The sequence below is a fragment of the Oryctolagus cuniculus genome, chromosome 20 (genome assembly GCF_051225735.1).
Source record: "Oryctolagus cuniculus isolate XC-2025 breed Fujian yellow rabbit chromosome 20, ASM5122573v1, whole genome shotgun sequence".
Taxonomy (NCBI): domain Eukaryota; kingdom Metazoa; phylum Chordata; class Mammalia; order Lagomorpha; family Leporidae; genus Oryctolagus; species Oryctolagus cuniculus.
In genome coordinates this window covers 41,892,874-41,913,287 of record NC_142886.1, presented here as the reverse complement: position 1 = coordinate 41,913,287, position 20,414 = coordinate 41,892,874, and the positions used below count along the sequence as shown (strand labels likewise).

General features: G+C 47.9%; 1 protein-coding gene across 12 annotated transcripts in view; it reads left to right on the top strand.

The window, feature by feature from the left end:
- Positions 1–686: 686 nt before the first annotated feature.
- Positions 687–20,414, top strand: part of ATXN3 (ataxin 3) — a 44,918-nt gene continuing 25,190 nt past the window's right edge. The window contains exons 1-6 of one of the 12 annotated variants that reach the window (XM_008271913.5): positions 687–789; positions 11,360–11,524; positions 11,735–11,779; positions 14,352–14,437; positions 14,830–14,896; positions 18,295–18,382. In XM_008271913.5, coding sequence (XP_008270135.4) covers positions 766–789; positions 11,360–11,524; positions 11,735–11,779; positions 14,352–14,437; positions 14,830–14,896; positions 18,295–18,382 — 475 coding nt within the window. In that variant the 5' untranslated portion in view covers positions 687–765. Of the gene's footprint in view, positions 790–11,359; positions 11,525–11,734; positions 11,941–14,351; positions 14,438–14,829; positions 14,897–18,294; positions 18,383–20,414 lie in introns of all 12 variants that reach the window. The other 11 variants (XM_051826446.3, XR_011385016.2, XR_016226865.1 and 8 more) reach the window with 11 other exon arrangements.

The following is a 20,414-nucleotide window of genomic DNA, read 5'->3' as shown; positions in this document are numbered from 1 at the left end:
ACTTTCCCTTAAGCTTCATCAGGCCCCCCCATCCTCCCCCTTCCCACTTCCCCCTCCGGTGCCTCTTGAGGGCTGGGGCACCTACACTAGTGATAAGCTCCCTGATCCTGGATGCTGGTAAGGCAACTAAGGATCCGACCATGGACGCTGCTGCTCTTAGCTAATCTGTGCCTCAGTTTCCTCGTGAGTATACCAGGTGTAATAACGGCTACATCAGAGGTCACTGTATTCGTTAATGCCAAGCACTTAGTGTCTAGCCCAAAGTAAACCCTATCAAAACAATTTCCACACAAGTTAGGCATTGGGGGAATACAGTATTGCCTTCATGACAACTACTTCGATAGGGGAACAGCAAGTAATAGTTAACAATTATATGCAGGTTTCATAAGCTGAAGGTGGAAAGTACAGTGGAAAACAACATGGGACGGCCGCGAGCCGCCCTTATCACACCTCTGGAAACCTAACAATCCATAGCAATGGGTGGGAAACCCAGGAGATCCTCCAGACGGCAGGCGGCGCTGTAGCACCCCACCCGCCCCACGGCTGGGTAGGAGGACGCACTACCGAGATCACGTGTCCCCGCGTCTACCGCCTGGGCGTCCACTTGCTTTTTTGCGCCACGTGACTCACATTCTCGGGGGTGATTGGTCCGCGTAATGCACGTGGGCAGGGGCGGGGCGGGGTGGGCTGAGGGGTGGGGCCGAGGGGGCGGAGCTGGAGGGGGCTTGTTCGGCGCGGGGGGCCGTTGGCTCCAGACAAATAAACATGGAGTCCATCTTCCACGAGAAAGTGAGTGTCCGCGTTCGGTGGTGGCGACCGGGGGCCGTGGTGTCGTCGCCCCCGGCGGGCTGGGTGGGGCCTGAGGCGCTCCCCTCCGGCCCGCGCCGGGCGAGGGGCGCCCCTGGAGCGCTCCGCCTTCTGAGCGTGGAGTGCGGCTTCAGCGACTCCCCCGCCGCACCTTGCGCCCCGGAGGCCCCTGCCGGAGCAGCCGGGGCCGTCGCGGGGCGCCGGCGGGGGCGAGGGCCGGGCCGGGGGCGGCGCGGGCTCCCGGGGCGGGTGGGCGTGATGGAGGATGCTGCTCCCCCGCCGGCTCGCTCACACCCGCGGACGCTCCCCTTCGCCCTCCGGCCCCCGGCCCGCTGGCCTGCCCCTCGCAGAATGAACTTGGCCTTGCCGGGGCTTCTCATTCCATCTTGGAACCTCGCAGGCCCCTGGATCTTTGGGGCCGTGTCCGGGAGCCCCTCGAGGGCGGGCACCGTGGCTCGCCTCCAGTGGGGCCTGACGCTTCGGACGTGGAGACCCCGGCACGCCCCGGCGGGGGAGTCCCCGCGGGAGTTGTGATGACAGGATGTTTGGGTGTGCTGGGGTGTTTGGGTGTGTTTCGTGTGGCATGCCCAGATTTCCGGATCGGGCGGCCAGCTCTGTTGTTAGGGGTCGGGGTGGACTGGAATCTCGTTGCGGGCTTCCTGTCTGGCGCTGCTCCGCGGTGGCCGTGCACCTGCGTGCACTGTTTGGGGCGTGCGGAGAAACTCGCCCGTCCTCAGAGGCAGCGATCGGGCGCGAGTGCAACCCTCAGGACAACTTGGGCGCATTCTGGTTTCGTAATAGTTTCGTGTTTGGGAAGGTGGCAGGTGTGGCTGTTAGTAGGAGCAAAGTTTTTGTTTTATTAAATGCTTGGGAATGTTCATTTATCCAAGCTGGTTAGGAAGTCACGTGCGCGCGCACACACACACAGATAAATCCAAGGTGACAGAGGCATGGCGTGAATCTGCAGTGTACATCTAAACACATTCTTGTTCCATGCGGTGCTTTTCTTTATAGGAAGCCGTGCGGCATGTCTTGGAGCTGGACCAGACCAATTTGTGTGTGGTGGGGGGAGACTCAGTGCTACGATTACCACTAATATTTTGGCTTCAATGACGATTTATGAATTTGGACATGATTTAGCTGCTTGGCTAAGGAGATTGGGTGACAAATACACATGTACTTTTTAAAAAAATTATTTAATTTGTTTGAAAGTCTGAGAGACATAGCGCCCATCTTCTGGGTCACTCCCCCAAATGCCCCAGACAGCCAGGACTTTGCCAAGCCAAAGCCAGGAACCAGAGACTCAACCTGAATCTCCTGCATGGGTAGCAGGGACCCAGCAACTTGAGCCATTACCTGTTTGTCCGGGGGTATGCATCAGCAGGAAGCTGGGACTTGACCCTGACACAGCAGTATGGGAGTCGGTGTCCCAGCAAGGTCTTTGAGTGGAAGTGGGGACACCTGAGCCGTGTCAGCTGCTGTCACATGCCCACTCCCTATTCTTATTCCTAGTTTTCAAAAGTTTGGGTGTAGGAACAATTTTCAACATGGAGGACTTTAAACCTCTCCACCTGACTTCTTCTTCTTCTTCTTTTAAAGATTTATTTTATTTATTTGAAAGAGTTACAGAGAGAGGTAGAGCCAGAGAGAGAGAGGTTTTCAATCCACTGGTTCACTCTCCAAATGACCGCAACGGCCAGAGCTGCACCAATCCGAAGCCAGGAGCCAGGAGCTTCTTCCAGGTCTCCCACGTGGGTGCAGGGGCCCAAGGACTTGGGCCATCTTTTACGGCTTTCCCAGGCCACAGCAGAGAGCTGGATTGGGAGTGGAGCAGCCGGGACTCGAACCTGCACCCATATGGGATGCCAGCACTGCAGGCTGGGGCTTTAACCCACTGTACCACAGCGCTTGCCCTTTCACCCTACTTCCTGAGAATTTTACAATGCGCATAATTTTTAATTATATGAGAGGCAGATAGACAGAGTTCCTGTCTTCTCTTTCACTCCCCTAATGCCTGCAATGATTGGGTCTGAACTGGGCAGAAACTGAGAGATAGGAACTCAGTCCAGGTCTCCCACTTAGGTGACAGGAATTCAATTTCTCAAGCCATTGCCGCCTCCCAGGATCTGCATTGGCAGGAAGCTGGAGTCAGGAGCCAGATCTAAGCATCAGACCCTGGTGTTCCGGTATGGGACGATATGTCTTACCTGACATAAAGATTTACTTAAAAGGCAGAGTTTACACACAGAGAGAGAGAGAGAGAGCGAGCGAGCACATGTGTGCAAGCGCTTCCATCCACTGGTTCACTCCCCAAGTGGCTGTAATGGCTGGCTGTGGGCCAGGCCAAAGCCAGGAGCTTCGTCTGGGTCTCCCATGTGAGTGGCATGGACCCAAGTCAGTACCTGGGCCATCTTTCTCTGCTTTCTCAGATGCATTAGCAGGGAGCTGGATCAGAAGAGGAGCAGCCATGCCATGAGCCAGTCCTATGGGATGCTGGCATCACAGGCGACAGCTAACCCACTGAGCCACAATGCCTGCTTTTTTTCTTTCACCTATTTTTTTAAAGGTTTATTTATTTATTTGAAAGGCAGAGTTATAGAAGCAGAGGCAGAGAGAGAGAGAGAGAGAAAGAGATCTTCTATCCGCTGGTTTACTCTCCAAGTGGCTGTTGCTGGAGCTGGGCCAGCCAGTCCAAAGCCAGGAGCCTGGAGCTTCTTCCAGGTCTCCCAAGTGGGTGCAAAGGCCCAAGGACTTGGGCCATCTTCTGCTGCTTTCCATAGCAGAGAGCTGGGTAGGAAGTAGAGCAACCGGGACTTGAACCAGCGCCCACATGGGATGTCCGTGCCTCGGTCAGAGGCTTAACCTACGATGCCACAGCGGCCCCAGTACACTGCTGCTTCCTAACTGACATCCTAACTGCTGGGCCAAGCATGTGCCCACCATGTGTTTTTGACAGTTGTTACGTAGTTTGATAGCTTTCAGTGAACCATGGTCTCAAAGGAAGCTGGGCACTAGGCTGATGGAAACCTACCGAGCAGACCAGGACTCTCAGCATTAGCTTTGGATGGGCTTAAAGGTGGCTCAGGCGCACAGTCACCCTGCGCATCTACTTCCATGGAGGCTCTTAACAAGTTCAAGTTCTGTGGGCACCTGAACCCTGGCGCTAACTTAATCGTGTTCACAGTCCATTCTGGGACCACTGTTCTCCCACGCTCTCTGTTCCCTCCTGCAACACACTCAACCCGTGAACCAGAGAACCAGCTTTGGCTCTTGAAGAAGCCGTGTCGGGCGGGGTGTCCGCCTACAGAAGGCAGTGTCATGTCCCGTTTCCACTTGAAGCAGCCTGAGTTTTCAGCCGGTTGTCCGCTAGTGCGTCGTCAGGGCCTGGCACGTGACCGCATCAGATTTCCGTTAGTGTGTAAGGTGGGTGTGGTGCTGATGACTGAAGTAAATGACTTTCCTGTCAGTGTTAGGAGGCCTCGCAAGGCACATGTATGCGGATCCAATTTTCTTGTTTGAGTGAGTGTGTGGTTTTCCCCTCAACTATTTAGAAACATCAAAGCCATCATGTAATGCTGGGGCAGGTGGGACTTGGCACACGGCTAGAGTTTGCCCACTCTAACTTTAACTTAAACTCATACTAAATGCTGCTAGCGGGGCTGGCGCTGTGGCGTAGCAGGTAAAGCTGCCACCTGCAGTGCTGGTATCCATATGGATGCCGGTTCAGGTCTTGGCTGCTCCACCTCCAATCCAGCTCCCTCTGCTGTGGCCTGGGAAAGCAGTGGGAGGTGGCCCATGTCCTTAGGTCCCTGTACCCATGTGGGAGACCCGGAAGAAGCTCCTGGCTTTGGATCGGCACAGCTCTGGCTGTTGCAGCCAATTGGGGAGTGAACCAGTGGATGGAAGACCTCTCTCTCTCTGCCTCTCCTCTCTCTGTGTAACTCTGACTTTCAAAGAAATAAATACATCTTTAAAAAATAAAATGAAATAAATGGTACCAGCTGCTGGTTTTGTGGATGTTTTCAGTTCCTTTGACCACTTTCTGTCATTTTTGTTGTTCCTTGTGGCTACTCTTGGTCCAGTCACAGTACAGTCTAAATTGGTCATAAAAATCTAGAAATTTTTATTCTTATTTTATATGAAAGAAAGATACAGAGATTGCCCGTTCACTGGTTCACTCCCCAAATGCTTGCAACAGCCAGAACCGGACCAGACTGAACCAGGTCTCCAGTGTGGGTGGCGGGGACCCAAGCCCTCGGCTGTCATCCCCTCCCAGGGTGCGCAGTAGCAGGAAGCTGTTTCAGAAGTCCGGGAGCTGGGGCTCGAGCCAGGCACTCCTGCTCTCTGGGATGCTGACCTCTCAAGGGGCCTCTTACCCACTGCTCCAAACACCCACCCCAAATCCCTGTCTCTCTCTTTTTTTAAAGATTTACTTATTTTATCTTTGAAAGGCAGAGTGACAGGGAGAGGTCTTCCATCTACTGGTTCACTCTCCAGATGGCCACAACAGCTGGAACTGGGCCAAGCTGAAGTCCAGATCTAGGAACTCCATCTGGGCTCACACGTGGGTGTCAGGGACTTGAGTAGTTGAGCCTTTTTCTCAGGTGCATTAGCAGCGATGGGATTGGAAGTCGCGTCACCAGGACTTGCATTGGCACTACTCTGAGAGATGCCCATGTCCCAAGTAGTGCCGGATGCCCACCCCTTAAATTGAAACTTTTTAAAGTTTTGTTTATTTGAAAGAGTGACACAGAGACAGAAATATTCCAGCTACCTGTTCACTCCCTGAACGCCTGCAACAGCCTGGATTAGGCCAGGAGCCCAGAACTCTATCCAGGTCTCCTTCATGGGTGGCAGGGGCTCAAGTACTTGAGCCAACATCTGCTGTCTCCCAGGGTGCACATCAGCAGGAAGCTGGATTGGAAGCCGAGTGGGTAATTGAACCCAGGCACAGTGACATGGGATGCGGGTGTCCCATGCAACGCCTGCTCTAAATGGGTGCTTTTAACGTAACGACTGGGCGTGATGACTGCTAGAGCAGTGAGAGAGGCTGAGTGTTGACTTCGTGACGTCCATTTTGCTCTTCTGTGGTTGCTGGCTTTAGCCGTTGTTAGGACATCTGGGCCTTAGGAAAAGCCACATCCTGACAAGTGGCTCTAGGACAGACAGCCTTTGTAGCCTCTGCCTGGGTTGCAATCCCAGCCCTGCCGCTGACTGCGTGCGCGATCCTGGGCAGGCTCCAAGCTCTGATCTTCATGCCCCCTTTCCTCCGTACACCGTGAGGCCCCCTCAGAGTTGTGAGGGCAGATGGCGCTGCAGCAGAGCAGACCGTGGCCCTATCACGGTGCTTGTTCCCTGAGCCTCGTCGCAAGTTGAGTTGGCGAAATGTTGGGGGTTTGACGTGGATCCCTGGCTAGTCCATTTCTGACAGTACACTTAGGTTATACCTGGTTTCTGTTGTAGTTTATTAATGGTGTCCCTGGGAATTTCAACTTGTTTCAGGTTGGTCCTGAAGTTGGTGTTAGAGAAATGGTTTGGTCACAGTTACCTTTTATGATTTGATAAAACACCTTGTAGGGGCCGACGTTGTGGCGTAATGGGTAAAGCCGCCACCTGTGACCCCAGCATCCCATATGGGTAGGAGTTCGGGTTCCTGCTGCTCTACTTCCAATCCAGCTCTCTGCCAGTGTGCTTGAGAAAGAAACCGAAGATGTCCCAAGCGGTTGGGCCCCTGCCACACAGGTGGGAGACCTGGATGAAGCTCCTGGCTCTGGCTTCAGCCTGGCTCAGCCCTGGCTGTTGCGGCCATTTGGGGAGTGAACCAACAGGTGAAAGATCTCTTTGTCTCTCCTTCTCCCTTTGTTAATCTGCCTTTCAAATAAATAAATGAATCTTTAAAAGAAAAAAAAGTTTGGGAGACCTAGGAATGCAGTTTGTTCCTTTAAGCGTAGCACAATAAAGTCTGTGCCTGAAATCTTGGGATTTCGACGCCAATAAACTTTATGGCAAAGGCAATTTCTGTTCCACTTTGGTAAAGTTCAGTGAGAATGAGATGCTTGGGGATAGTTGGGGGCAGGAAAATGTGTTATCTTAGGACCACTGTACATTTGGGTGGGGGAGTACATGTAGATGTTAATCTGTCTTGTGACTTGAAGTCATTTTTAATTTTGGACTGAACAGTTTGTTCTTTACTTCCATTAAATCATTTTGTAAGTAAACGACTTGGTTGTATAATTTCCCTGTGGCAGGCATGTTAACTTGGGCAAAATTTTATTTCAGTAGCTTTTTTTCTGTAATTTAGATATTTATTCATTTATTAGAAAGGCAGAGATCTTCCATCTACTGATTAACTCACCAAACGCCTTCAACACTACAAAGCTGGGACTGAGCCTGCCTGAAACCAGGAACCTGGAATTGAACCAAGTCTCCCACATGGATGGCAGGGACCTAAGTATTTGAGTTGTCACTGCTGCCTTCCAGGGTATGCGTTAGCAGGAAGCGGGAATTGGAAATAGAGCCAGATTTCAAACCTGAACTCTTCAGTATGGGTGCGAGCTTCCCAAGCAGCGTTTATTTTTTAAAGATTTATTTATTTATTTGAAAGAGATACAGAGAGGCCGAGAAGGAGAGAGAGGTCTTCCATCCACTGGTTCTCTCCCAAAACGGCCAAGCAGCATTTTAACCACTGTCCCAAATTGCGTTCCCTGAAGATAATTTTTTTATGGAGAAGATTTTTTAATAAAATATCTGGAGGTTGAGTGTGATGGCCATTGTTTGCACGGGACAAAACTAGAACTATTGCCTGAAAACCCAGTGTCTGTTATTGTGTTAGGTAGCCCCTGAGGTACAGAATAGCTGTATCTTAGCAGAGGCTTCTTTCTTGTCATTTGGATTCTTTTGTTTTTTAAAGATTTATTTACTTATTTGAAAGTCAGAGTTACACAGAGAGAGGAGAGGCAGACAGAGAGGGGTCTTCTATCTGATGGTTCACTCCCCAGTTGGCTGCAACAACTGGAGCTGTGCCGATCTGAAGCCAGGAGCCAGGAGCTTCTTCTGGGTCTGCTTTATTTTTAAAAATTATTTGACAGGGGCCGGTGCTGTGGCACAGCGGGTTAAAGCCCCGGCCTGAAGCACCGGCATCCCATATGGGCGCCAGTTCTAGGCCTGGCTGCTCCACTTCCAATCCAGCTCTCTGCTATGGCCTGGGAAAGCAGCAGAAGATGGCCCAAGTGCTTGAGCCCCTGCACCCGAGTGGGAGACCCGAAAGAGGCTCCTGGCTTCAGATCGGCGCAGCTCCGGCCATTGCAGCCAGCTGGGGAGTGAACCAGCGGATGGAAGACCTCTCTGTCTCTATCTCTCTGTAACTCTTTCAAATAAACAAAATCTTTTAGAAAAATTATTTGACAGATACATTCCTATTTTGCAGATAGTTTTAATTAATTCATTCTCATTGTTATATTGAATTCCTTTGTGAAAATATTTCAGTTTACATTTGTACTGTGACCCAAACTGTGCATTTATGTAGTTTCCAATTTGGGGACCATTACAAGTGTTGGTGTTATGAACGTTCTTTTGCATGTCTGTTGATGAACATGTGTTTGCATATCTGGTGTTTGCGTTATATGCCCAGTAATGGAGCTGCTGAATAATACGCTATGTGTATTTAGGCTTCAGTAGATACTGTAAATAGTTTAATAGTTTTCCAAAGCAGTTGTGTTAGTTTACACATCCACGCAGCATATAACAGTTTCAGTGTCTGTAATCCTTTCCACCATTTTAGCCATTCTGCCGTGGTAGAAATAACACACTGTTTTGTCTGGTTAATTTTCTTTCTTCTTCTTGTTTTTTCTTTAAATAAAAGACAGAGACAGAGCGAGCTCCCATCAGATGGTTCACTCCTCGGCTGCTTTTGGTGATGGAGGCTGGGCTAGGCCAAAGCAGGGAGCCCAGAACTCAGTCCAGGTCTCCCATGGGTGGCAGGAAACCCAATTACTTGAACCCTCACCACTGCCGTTCAGTATCCGCATTAGCAGGAAGCTGGAGTTAGGAGCCGGAGCCAGGAATCGAGCCCAGAAACTGCGGTGTGGGCCCCAGGTGTCTGAGCCAGTGTGTGAATTGATAGGCTCAGCAGCCATGCCCAGGTAATGGGTTAGTATAAGTACTACGACGAGTAGTGAAGCTGAGCACCTGCTTAGTATTTTTCGCTGTTTAGCACTTGGGATGTGCTTGTCTGTCTTGCCTGTCGTTGAGTACAGTGGTAAGTGACGAGTAGTGAAGCTGAGCACCTGCTTAGTATTTTTCGCTGTTTAGCACTTGGGATGTGCTTGTCTGTCTTGCCTGTCGTTGAGTACAGTGGTAAGTAGAGCAGCTTTGTACCCCATCATTTAACACATTCCTCAGTGGGCGTTGCTCTTTGACAGTAGAAACCGGGAGGAAAAAAGAGGTGGAGACAAAGAAGTTGCTGTGGCTTGAAGGATAGTGACTTCTCAGCCCCAAGCTGCTTATTCCTTACCAAACCAACGAAATAAACTGATTACACCCCCTGCCCAGACTCAGACAGCCTCGTGCTGCCTTTCTAAGTTTTTATTATTATTATTAACTTTTCTTTATTTAAAAGGCTTTTATTTATTTGAAAAAGATCTTCCATCCCTTAGTTCACACCCCAAATGCTTGTAACAGTTCAGGCTGAGCCAGGCCAAAGCTGAGAGCCCGAAACTCCATCTGGGTCTCTCATGTAGCTGGCAGGCAGCCAAGTACATGAGCCATCACCACCATGCATTAGCAGGAAGCTGGGTCGGAACGGGAGCCAGGCTTGAATCCAGGCCTCCAAACTGGGATGCAGTGTCCCAAGTGGTGGCTTAACCATTGCACCGCAGCGCCTGCCCCAATGCTGCCTTTCCACCCTAGATCTTTTCAGCAGCTACATTTTGTTCCTAGAAAAAAACGATTCATCAGGAAAATGTGTGTGTTTCAAGGTGACGCTCTTTTGGGGTCACCGTATGCCGTGTGATGAGGTTCAGAAGAAGCTGTGTGCTTCCCGACAGGTTGAGTGAAGGAGCAGACCTCGCTGGGGCAGGGAGGAGCTTAGCTGGCCAGGGTTAGCAGGAGAAGAACCGTTGTCACATTGGCCATTGTCTCAGAGCGGCAAGCCCGGGATCCGTGTTCAGGGGAGAACCTTGCAGCCCCTGAGTCGCCCTTGTCGCTGGGCAGCCTGGGAAAGCAGCAGTGTTGGGAGGGGGAGAGCGTGACAGGCAGTCTGGACTTGAACTCAGGGTTCAGTTGTATGAGAAAGAGTTGGGCCCATGGGCGGTTGTAACCTCCTCACCCCCAGCCATGAGGAGGAAGCCAGTCGTCCAGTGGGGAGCTAACCTGGATACAGACCCTCCTCCAGGCGTGGCCAGGAGTCAGCGCCGGAACCCAGTTGGAGAGTTCTGCTCGTTGACTGCACTCTGTGTGCATTGTCTGGAGTTCTCTGAAACAGGCGCCGGCTCTAGAGCTCTAAATCCCTTACTTTTTACATTTTGTATTTATTTTATTTGAAAGGCAGAGAGGTCTTTCATTGGCTGCTTCACTCCCCAAACGCCTGAAGCAGCCAGCAAGGAGGCAGGAGCACAATCCAGCTCTCCACGTGGGCAGCAGGGGTCCAGGCTCCGTACTGCAGGAAGCTGGAATCAGAAGCCGGAGCGGGGAGCTGGTCCCGCCCTCTCTGAGGGAGATGACCTAACCTGCGTGCTGACCGCCAGGCCAGACGCCGGACGCTAGAGCTGCACGTCTTTTTTTCTTTCTTTAAGATTTATTTTAATTATTTGAAAGGCGAAGTTAGACAGAGATGGATCTTTCATCTGCTGTTTCACTCCTCAAATGACCCAACCACTGGAGCTGGGCCAGACTGGAACCGGATTCTTCAACTGGATCTCCCACATGAGGGCCCGGACACCTGGGCCGTCTGCTGTTGCTTTGCCAGGCACATTAGCAGGGAGCTGGATCTGATGTGAAGCAGCCAGGACTCGAACTGGCGCCCATATGAGATGCTGGCATCACAAGCAGCGGCCGGCCCTCAGCTGCAGCTCCTCGTGTGGAATAATTTTTCTCACCTGTGTCAGTTCTTGAGCTTTGAAATACCAGAAACAAGTATATAGAACCGTAGAAAAAAAGTCCAGGGGCTTCAAATTCCCTTTAAGCATAATAATTTGCCATGAATATTCAGAGGTGAATTTCTTTGAGGAACTGAAAATGAGAGGTTAAATGTTTTTGTAGAGTAGTTTTTATCAAAGTGTGAGATTTGATATATTTAATAGTGTTAAATATGAGTCATTAAGTTTTTGGATTGTATAGCTAAATAATTGTTGTTTCATTGATGGTAACGTAAAACAAAAATTGACAAATCAAAATACATGTGCCTGTGGGAGTCACGTTTTTCTAAGGCTTCAAAGGGTTAGTGTGACCATATTGAAAAGTTAATTAAATTCTTTAGTGGAAAATACTATACAAATTAGTTCCTAAGTCACATCCTAATGAATCACATGTGTATTTTTTCTTCTGGAAATACTAGCAAGAAGGCTCACTGTGTGCTCAGCATTGCCTGAACAATCTGCTGCAGGGAGAGTATTTCAGCCCTGTGGAGTTATCCTCCATTGCACACCAGCTCGATGAAGAAGAGAGGATGAGGATGGCAGAGGGAGGAGTCACCAGTGACGACTACCGAACTTTTCTACAGGTTCTGATTTTGAACTCCAGTTTTTTTATGTTCGTACATTTTAGAAAAGGATGAGATTTTTCCTTCAGAGATCTGACTTGTTAATTCTAACTCCGCTCTGGACACTGGAAGTGGGGATGCACAGGATGTGTTAATTTAAATATCCACACTAACGACAGTTCTTATTCTTCTTTCTCTTTTGGTGCTTCACTTGTCCGTCCTGACGAACAGCAGCCTTCTGGAAACATGGATGACAGTGGTTTTTTTTCTATTCAAGTAAGTGGTCCTCACCACATATTCGGCGGTGTCTGTGTCTCTGGTGCTATTTGAACTCAGCTTGTAGTGGATACGAGGTATCTTCTCACAGCCACTCCGAGTCACTGTGATGACGGGACCTTCAGAAGTTCCTCCAGTAGGTTGTGCCCGCAGAGGTCAAGGTGATTGTCTAGAGCAGATGTTTATATAGAGAAACTTGAAAATCAGGGTCACCGCATCTTCATTAAAAAATAGGGCTTTAGGGGCCAGCGTTGCGGCGCAGCAGGTGAAGCCACTGCCTGCGATGTCAGCATCTCATGTGAGCTCCTGTTTGTTCTCCCAGATGTCCTCTTCCAATCCAGTTCCCTGCTAATGGGCCTGGGAAAAGCAGATGATGGCCCAGTCCTTGGGATCCTGACACTCACATGGGACTTGGCTCTTGGGTTCAGCTTGGACCAGCCGTGGCCATGGCAGCTATTTGGGGGAGTGAACCAGTGGGTGGAAGACCCCTCTCTCTCTGTCCTTCTCTTTCTATAATTCTGCCTTTCAAATAATAAATCTTTTAAAAAGATAGGGCCTTTAAAAAATCACTTTTTGGGAGAGGTGGTTTAATTTGCATCTGATGTTAAAAACCTTAAATCTAGTAGATCACAATGTTACCTACTTATTATATCCTGGGGAAATTTGAAAAGCCGCAGTACCCTGCTGCCTTCCGTTTAAGTCAGCCGATCAGGGTCGAATGCCTTTATGATAGGCTGTGGATTTTGATGAGTTTGTAAACTTAGAGCGCCCTTCTAGTTCTGTGATGATGTGTACAGTCAGGAATTGCTTGATGACAAGACACAGTCCGAGAAATAGGTCATTTGGTGGTCTCCTCACCGTGCGGGCGTTACAGAGTGAGCTTCCACAAGCCTCGCTGGTATTGCTCACTACACAGCGAGGCTACGCAGCAGATACACACACATGTTGTAGCCCGTTGCTCCTGCGGGGCCAAATCAGCAAAAGAGAGTGACGCGCTTGAGAGACACAGTTAACGCACAGTGTCTGAGGCTGAGGCTGACGTGGCGTTGCACACTGCGTTACAGTAAACTGTGTTAATGCATAGGAGGAGTACATTCTAAATAGCATAGCACATACTGACAGTCATCTCCACGGTCAAGTATTGCGTGCTGTACGCACGGCTGGAGGCACCGTGGCCTCTGTGCCGCCACACCGGCCCGCCTGGGAGTGAGACACTGGGCTGCAGCGTCACGGCGGCCGTGGGCGCGCCGGGTCTAGAGGTGTCGGCTCTGCTGTGACCTCACGCAGCACCGTCACGGGCAGTGCATCCGACTGAAACGTCGCTCTGTGTGACATGATAATCTGTACCTGGGAGATTGTTTTAGGACCTTTTCTGTGAATGTCCTTATTTATATTTCCCTTGTCCTGGACTCCTCAATCACCAGCACTCCAGCCAGGTCCTCATTGTGCTGCTGTTACAGCTTCCACAGGGCCAGGATCAGAGGGCAGAGCTGGCCCAGCACTTGCCATTTCCGGTTTGTGTGGTGCCAGCTGTGCCGTGGGCTCACGTGTGCCTACCGCGCTGCGTTCTGCACTTGCCGCTGTGTGGTGCCGGTTCAGTTGCCGGGTAACATTTGCCTGTAATATTCTGCACTTGCCGCTGGGTGGTGCAGTGCTGGCTCAGGTATGGGGTCATGGGTGCCTGCCACGCAGTGGTCTCCACTTGCTGCTCTGTTGGCTACTTTGGAAGATAGATAGTGATGTTGCAGAAATTTTCCTTTTTCTCAGACAATTTGAAATAATCGGGTGTGCCTTTTGTTCTGTTGTTTTTTTTTTTTTTTTCAAACTGATGACCATAGAAGTCTGAAATCTAGTAAAACCTCTACTTTAAATCCCCAAAGAGACTAATAGACACATCATTACTTAGGTTGCAAATAAGGAGTTAAATGTAACTTTTCTAAACCAGCGACCTTGCAGCCCAGTTATCATGTGTAGGTGTGGCTGGAATTTACATCTGCATCTCTGAGGATGTTTTATCTAAGAAGTGTGTGGTTCTCTGGAACATCTCAGAAACCTGGTGTGAAAGTCACTTTTAATATGTATGTGTGTTATTTATTGATTTAGCAATGTAGCTGAACAGATACACTTTTTAAAAATCATAGCTGCCTTGGGGCAGCATCGTGGGGCAATGGGTTAAGCCACCGCCTATGCCAGTCCCAACTCGGATCCAGCTCCCTGTTAATGTACTGGGAAAGCAGCAGAGGATGGCCTAGGTGTTTGGGCCCCTGTCACTCCTACAGGAGACTGGATGGGGTTCTGGGCTGCTGGCTTCAGTCTGGCCCAGCCCAGGCTGTTGGAGCCATCTGGGGAGTGAACCAGCTGACAGATGATCGCTCTCCTTTTCTCTGTAACTCTGCCTTTCAAATAAATAAAGTGAAATCTTTTAAAAAAATAGCCTTTTAGGTAAATTTATATATGAAGTACAATTGCTTGCTCAACTAATATGGTTACACTACTTAAATTTGGAATAATGATTTAGTTCATGGAAAGTTGCTGTTTTTTGTTTGTTTGTTGTTTGTTTGTTTTTTAACAGGTTATAAGCAATGCCTTGAAGGTTTGGGGGTTGGAACTAATCCTGTTCAACAGTCCAGAGTATCAAAGGCTCGGAATTGATCCCATGTAAGATTTGTTTTTGTTTTTTTCTACATTTCTTTTCCTAAATTCAATTTTTTTTAAATTATAATTTTTTAAAGGAGAAAAACACGTTTCCCACCTCCCCTTTTGATGTCCGTGAGCACCTGCACATCGCTGGGCCTCCCAGACTGCGGTCGTAGTGCGGTGCCAACCCTGGCTGGCGCCTCGGGCGGCTTGTCTGGGCACCGCATGTCTGAGCTGCTGCACACTGGCTCACACCATCGTGCCGTTCTTCAGAGTCAGTGGCACAGAACTGCAAATGCAGTCCTGCATTAACGCAGATTGTGTATAATGCTTGCTAGTTGGCAAAATAAATGAACATAAACTCCTGAAATTTCAGCCTAATATTGTATATGTGTGTTTGTTTTGCTTTCCAGAAATGAAAAGTCATTTATATGCAATTATAAAGAACACTGGTTTACTGTTAGAAAATTAGGAAAACAGGTAATATTTCTCTTCCTTTTATCTTTTTTCTTATTCTGTCTTCCATTTGAAGTAGAGGGGATTGGTGCTTTTAAAATGAGGAAACTGACCAGTAATGTGTGTGTGTGTGTGTGAGGCACAGTTTCAGTTTTAATAGAAATTTCCCATTTTAAAAGATAGCATCAGTTTCCTTTATAAATTTATGTGTGACAGCTGTGTACAATTTAGGTATATCACAGGGGAAATTTCATATTTAAGGTAATACAAATATCATTACCTTTAAGTGGGATTTTATGTAATGAATATGTCCTGTCAGTTAATTATTAACTTTTAGAGATTTGTGTTTAGCATCATACTGTCACAAAGTCTGCGACAGTGTCAGGCACAAATGAAAACATTCAGCCATGTTTCCTTGATGTAACAAGATCATTCACAGAATTCCAAAATGCCATATGATAAAAATATATGCATATAAAGTAATGTCCATTTTAGAAAACTATGGAATATGTCTTGAGCAGACTTTTTTCTTTAAGCAGAATCATTTAAAATTCTTCTTATTAGAATTTTGAGTCTTTGAAAGAGGGCTGTGTGAGATTTGGCTAGTTTAATAGAAAGGAATGAACTGTTGATCATGCTACCACATGGATGAGTCTCAAAACTTGTTGAAAGCTTTGTTTCCTTTTATATAAAAGACCAGCCAAATTCAAACCAATCCTTAGGAACAGCAAGTGTCTGAACCAGCAGTTGCTGGCAGGTGAAGAGGGCAGGGAAGAGAGAGTCGGCAGTGGGCAGTGGCCACAGAAAGCTGGGCAGGGATGGACACGTTCACCTCCTTGGCTGTGATGGCTTCATGGGTGTATACAGACGTGAAACTTTTCAAGTTACACATTGGAAATAGGTTCAGTTTTTGCAGGTCAGTTACATGTATCAATAGAGCTGGTTAAAAAAACACAGTAAATAAAAAACAAGAAGGTGAAGTCAAGAAAACGTACATTGAATTAAAACATTAAAATAGAATTCAAGACAAAAATCTTACTGTAAATTTTTTTTTTTTTTTTTTTTTGGACAGGCAGAGTTAGACAGTGAGAGAGAGAGACAGAGAGAAAGGTCTTCCTTCCATTGGTTCACCCCCAAATGGTCGCTATGGCTGGCGCACTGCGGCCAGCGCACTGCACCGATCCGAAGCCAGGAGCCAGGTGCTTCCTCCTGGTCTCCCATGCGGATGCAGGGCCCAAGGACCTGGGCCATCCTCCACTGCACTCCTGGGCCACAGCAGAGAGCTGGACTGGAAGAGGAGCAACTGGGGCAGAATCTGGCTCCCCAACCGGGACTAGAACCCAGGGTGCCGGCGCCGCAGGTGGAGGATTAGCCAAGTGAACCGCGGCACCGGCCCTTACTGTAAATTTTTAACTCTGCTACCTGGAAGCAGATTCATCTTCAGTGGGGGTTCCTCCTAAGGAGCTCTGAGCAGGTCAGGAGGTGGAGGGCAGAGGCTCAGCCTAGGCACCTGCCTGAGTGGGTGTTAACATGGGGAGAAGCCAGGCAGGGCACTGCCAAGGTAAGTTAACTTCTGGGTTTTATTTATACCTTCAAATAAATTATGATCCAGTGTTCTTTTCCTGTATAATTGCTAGACGTTTAGGTCTGAAGACTTAGATTCCACAAATTTCTTTGTGTTGATTTGTTAAATTTTGATCTTACTATTTTAAGAGGTTCTTCAAAATCAAAATTTCCCATCATAACTATTTTTATCTTTGACAAGTATAGAAGACATCCAATTTTACTTTATTGTCTGTGGTTCTAATTTATAGTTTTGTTTAAAATTGCATTTTTCACTATAGACTCTTCTCCGAGAGACCTGTATAATGAGAGAGACGACTGCAGTGTCAGAATCCAGCAAAAGTCATTGGTTATGATGTTGACAGTAACTTTTGAAACTTTTTGAATCTTGTGGGTTGAAGTCGGATCCTTAAGAGATAATGTCTAGATCGGGGTGGAGAACATCCAGCCCCCAGGCTCCACAAGACTGGCAAAATCACTGGGTCTGGCCTTGCCAAGGCAAGTGCAGGCAGCACTCAAAAAGCAATGAATCTGTGGCAGGCCAACTTTTGAGTCAATAATTTTGTGTGGTCCATGAATATTGTTAAAAGTATCCGAATAGCCCTTGACAGAAAACAGTTCCCCACCTGGCCCTGGTGGTGATGTTAATTATATGTGACAGTGGGTTAGTGATCTTTGTAAAATGAGTTGGTGACTATAAATTGTCTTCTGGAAATGGCTGACCACCTCAAACTGGAATATTTTGACCACAATTATCAGTAGTGGGAAAATTTTATGTAGTGTCATTTCTCTTCCATATCAGTGTGATGTGATTAGTAATGTTGGACTGATGGTTTGAAAAAAAGTTCAATTATCGCTATCAGTAAGAAGACTTTAAAGTACATTTGGTCCCTAACTTAGGATGGTTCCACTTACAAAATTTTTTCATATCTATTCATTTTTACTTATTTAAAAGGTAGAGAAACAAACAAAAATAAACAGAAAAAGAAAAAAACATTAAAAATAAAAAGCAGAGAGAGTTCTTTCATCCATTTGTTCACTCCCCAAATGGCTGCCATAGCCTGGGCAGGGCCAGGCTTGTGCTAGGCACCAGGAGCCAGGACTCATCCTCTGCCTCCCACAGGCATTGACAGGAAGCTGGATCTGAAAGCAGAGGCGGGAGTTGACCCCAGACACTTGGATGTGAAATGTGGATGTTGCAAAAGGCAGCTTAACCAGCTGCACCACGGTGCCTGCCCCACTTAGCATTTCGTAATTTTTTGATGCTGTGAAAGCTATCCATGTTGAATAGAAGCAGCATATTGAACGCTGGTCTTTTCCCCAGGCTAGCGATATGCAGTGCAGTCCTTTGTCACGGTGCCAGCCAGAGGCAGCAGGCTGAGGCTCCCAGACAGCCGTGAGGTCATGAGGGTAAACCCTGATTCTCAGTGCCCCGAGTCGCTGTACTGATGATGGTATCCTGTGGAGGCCGGGGCTGCTAACTGCATCTTCAGCTTAGAATGGTTTGATTGGGACGTAGCACCTTCGTAAGTTGAGGTGCATCCGTGCTTGATTTACTACTTTATAGGGGGATTTAGAGTTTATGACTTAAAACTTTTTTAAAAAGCATTTATTAGTGATAAATCTGCAGCATTCTATTTCAAGACTGTTGTTTTATATGATGTGTTTACTGAAAGCAGAGCAAGGTTGACTGGCTTTTTGAAGTTACATTGTTCAGTTGTTTTCTCCTGAGTCTGGGTTCATTATATTTGCATTGTTCAGACGCCTCACCAGCTTTTGCTGTGCTGTTTTTAACATGTGAAACTTTCTTCCTTATTACTATAATGCACACTAAAATACTGACTTTTATTTTTTTCCAGTGGTTTAACTTGAATTCTCTCTTGACGGGTCCAGAATTAATATCAGATACATACCTTGCACTTTTCTTGGCTCAATTACAACAGGAAGGTAAATAAAGAATGAAAATTTTGTGATACTGTCTTTCAGAATAACTAAATAAAATGAGCGCGTTAGTTGGGAGCGTGGCAGTGGAACGTCTGTGTTGTAGGTGGGGACTTTGGGCTGTGCTCTGCCATGCTGTTCACTGGAGTTCTCGGACGCCCGCGCTCCTCTGTGGGTGGCGCTTCCCTTGGGCGCCCTTCTAAGTGTGGCTTTTCTCTTGTCTGCCCCGCACCGCAGGCTGAGGGCAGGGGCCAGTGTTCTTCTCGGTCCTCCTTGCTCCTTCAGGTCCTGTTCTTCCCTGTAGACCGCAGCTCCCTGGAAGTGCATGGCTCCAGATAAAGCGGTCGTCACTGAGCCGCCTTCCTCGTTGGCGAGTTTATGACCTGTCTCGCTGCCCCCTTCTCTCTCTCTCTGCCTCGGTTCTTGTATCATGTTCCTGATTTCTACATGATCAACCCATTGCCTCCCTTTTTACTTTCACAGATCACTTTCTTCACCTGCCTTGCGATTACCAATATCCATCACCACCTTCATGTCCAGTTACCACCTTCTTCTGTTTGACACCACTTCCTCGCTTGATTCTATATTTTCTGTTTATTTTACATTCCAATTTTTTTTTAAAGATTTATTTATTTATTTGAAAGAGTTACAGAGATCTTCCTCCTGCTTATTCACTCTCCAAATGGCCACAATGGCTGGGACTAGGTTGGGCCAGAGCCAGGGGTTTCTTCTGGATCTCCCACATCGGGGGCAGGGACTCAGGTACTTGGGCCATCTTCCTTTTTTGTTTATTTTTTTAAGATTGATTTATTTGAAAGGCAGAGTGTTAGGGTGAGAGAGAGAGAGTGAGTGAGTGCATGCTTTAGTCCTTGGGTTCTCTGCCCAGGTGGGTACAGCAGGTGGGGCTGTTGCAGAACCAGAAGCCAGGGACTCAATCCAGTTCTCCCACGTGGGTAAAGTACTAGGTTCTAGGACTGTCGTCTGTTGCTTCCTGGGTGCATTAGCAGGAAGCTGAATTGAAAGTGGAGATGGGACTTGATGTCGGCCACCCCAGTGTGGGATGTCTGTGTCCCAAATGATCACAGGAGGCACTGTACCAGAGTACCCGCCTCTCCCCCGACACCCTTAACACTTCTTTACTTACTGTGCTTATTTTCTGTAATTTGTCATTATAATCATTTCATTGCATTCTTCAGCTTCTTTCCCAATTTCTCCCCCCATCATTCTTTAATGACAAAAGTCCTAACCTTAACCTTGACGTTATCAGTTCCTGTACCACACACCAAGGTGATCATGTCAGCACTTACTTTTGTAAACCTGTAGGCACTTCTCCCACTCCCTTGCACTCTGCTTGTGACCTGCCTATATAGTCTACTGAGAACATGGAAGCAATTGAGAGAGAACCTCGCTTGTCTGCCAGTAGGCCCGTCAGCTTGCTGATGCGTCTGCCCTCCACTCCGGGACCATCAGTTTCCACCCTTACTTTTTGTATTATTCTTATCAGCAGAGAAAGATCTTTATCGCCACTAAAGACTGAAAGGAAAACACTGTCTTAACTCCTGGAATGCCAGCTGTCTCCTCACTTACTTTCAGAGACTTGTCTCCTGTGCTCTCTCCTTGTGTTGACCTCAGGCCAGTCACTCTGTCCATGGCGGCACCGTGCCAGCACTGTGCCAGCGTGCGGCTTTCACGGTGCCTTTCACTGCATCTCCCCATGTGAGGGTGTAGCTGACTAGACCCTTGCTTAGGGAGCAAACAAGCTCTCTTATCTGAACTTTCAAACAAACCAAGAAAACACAATGGGGCAAACCCCCGCGCGGCCTTTATGTAGCTTCAACAGTAACCTCGTAGCCTGTTTGTTGTGTCTGTACCCTGCTCCCTTTTTTCTCCTGGTAATTTTGAAGTAAGTACTAGGCATCTTGTGATTTCCTCTGTAAATATTTTAATAAAATCTCTTATGCAAGGGCTTTTCAGAAATACAGCCCAGGCAGCATGATCACTCTTGAAGCTACAACCACGGCGAGCGAACCACGGTGCG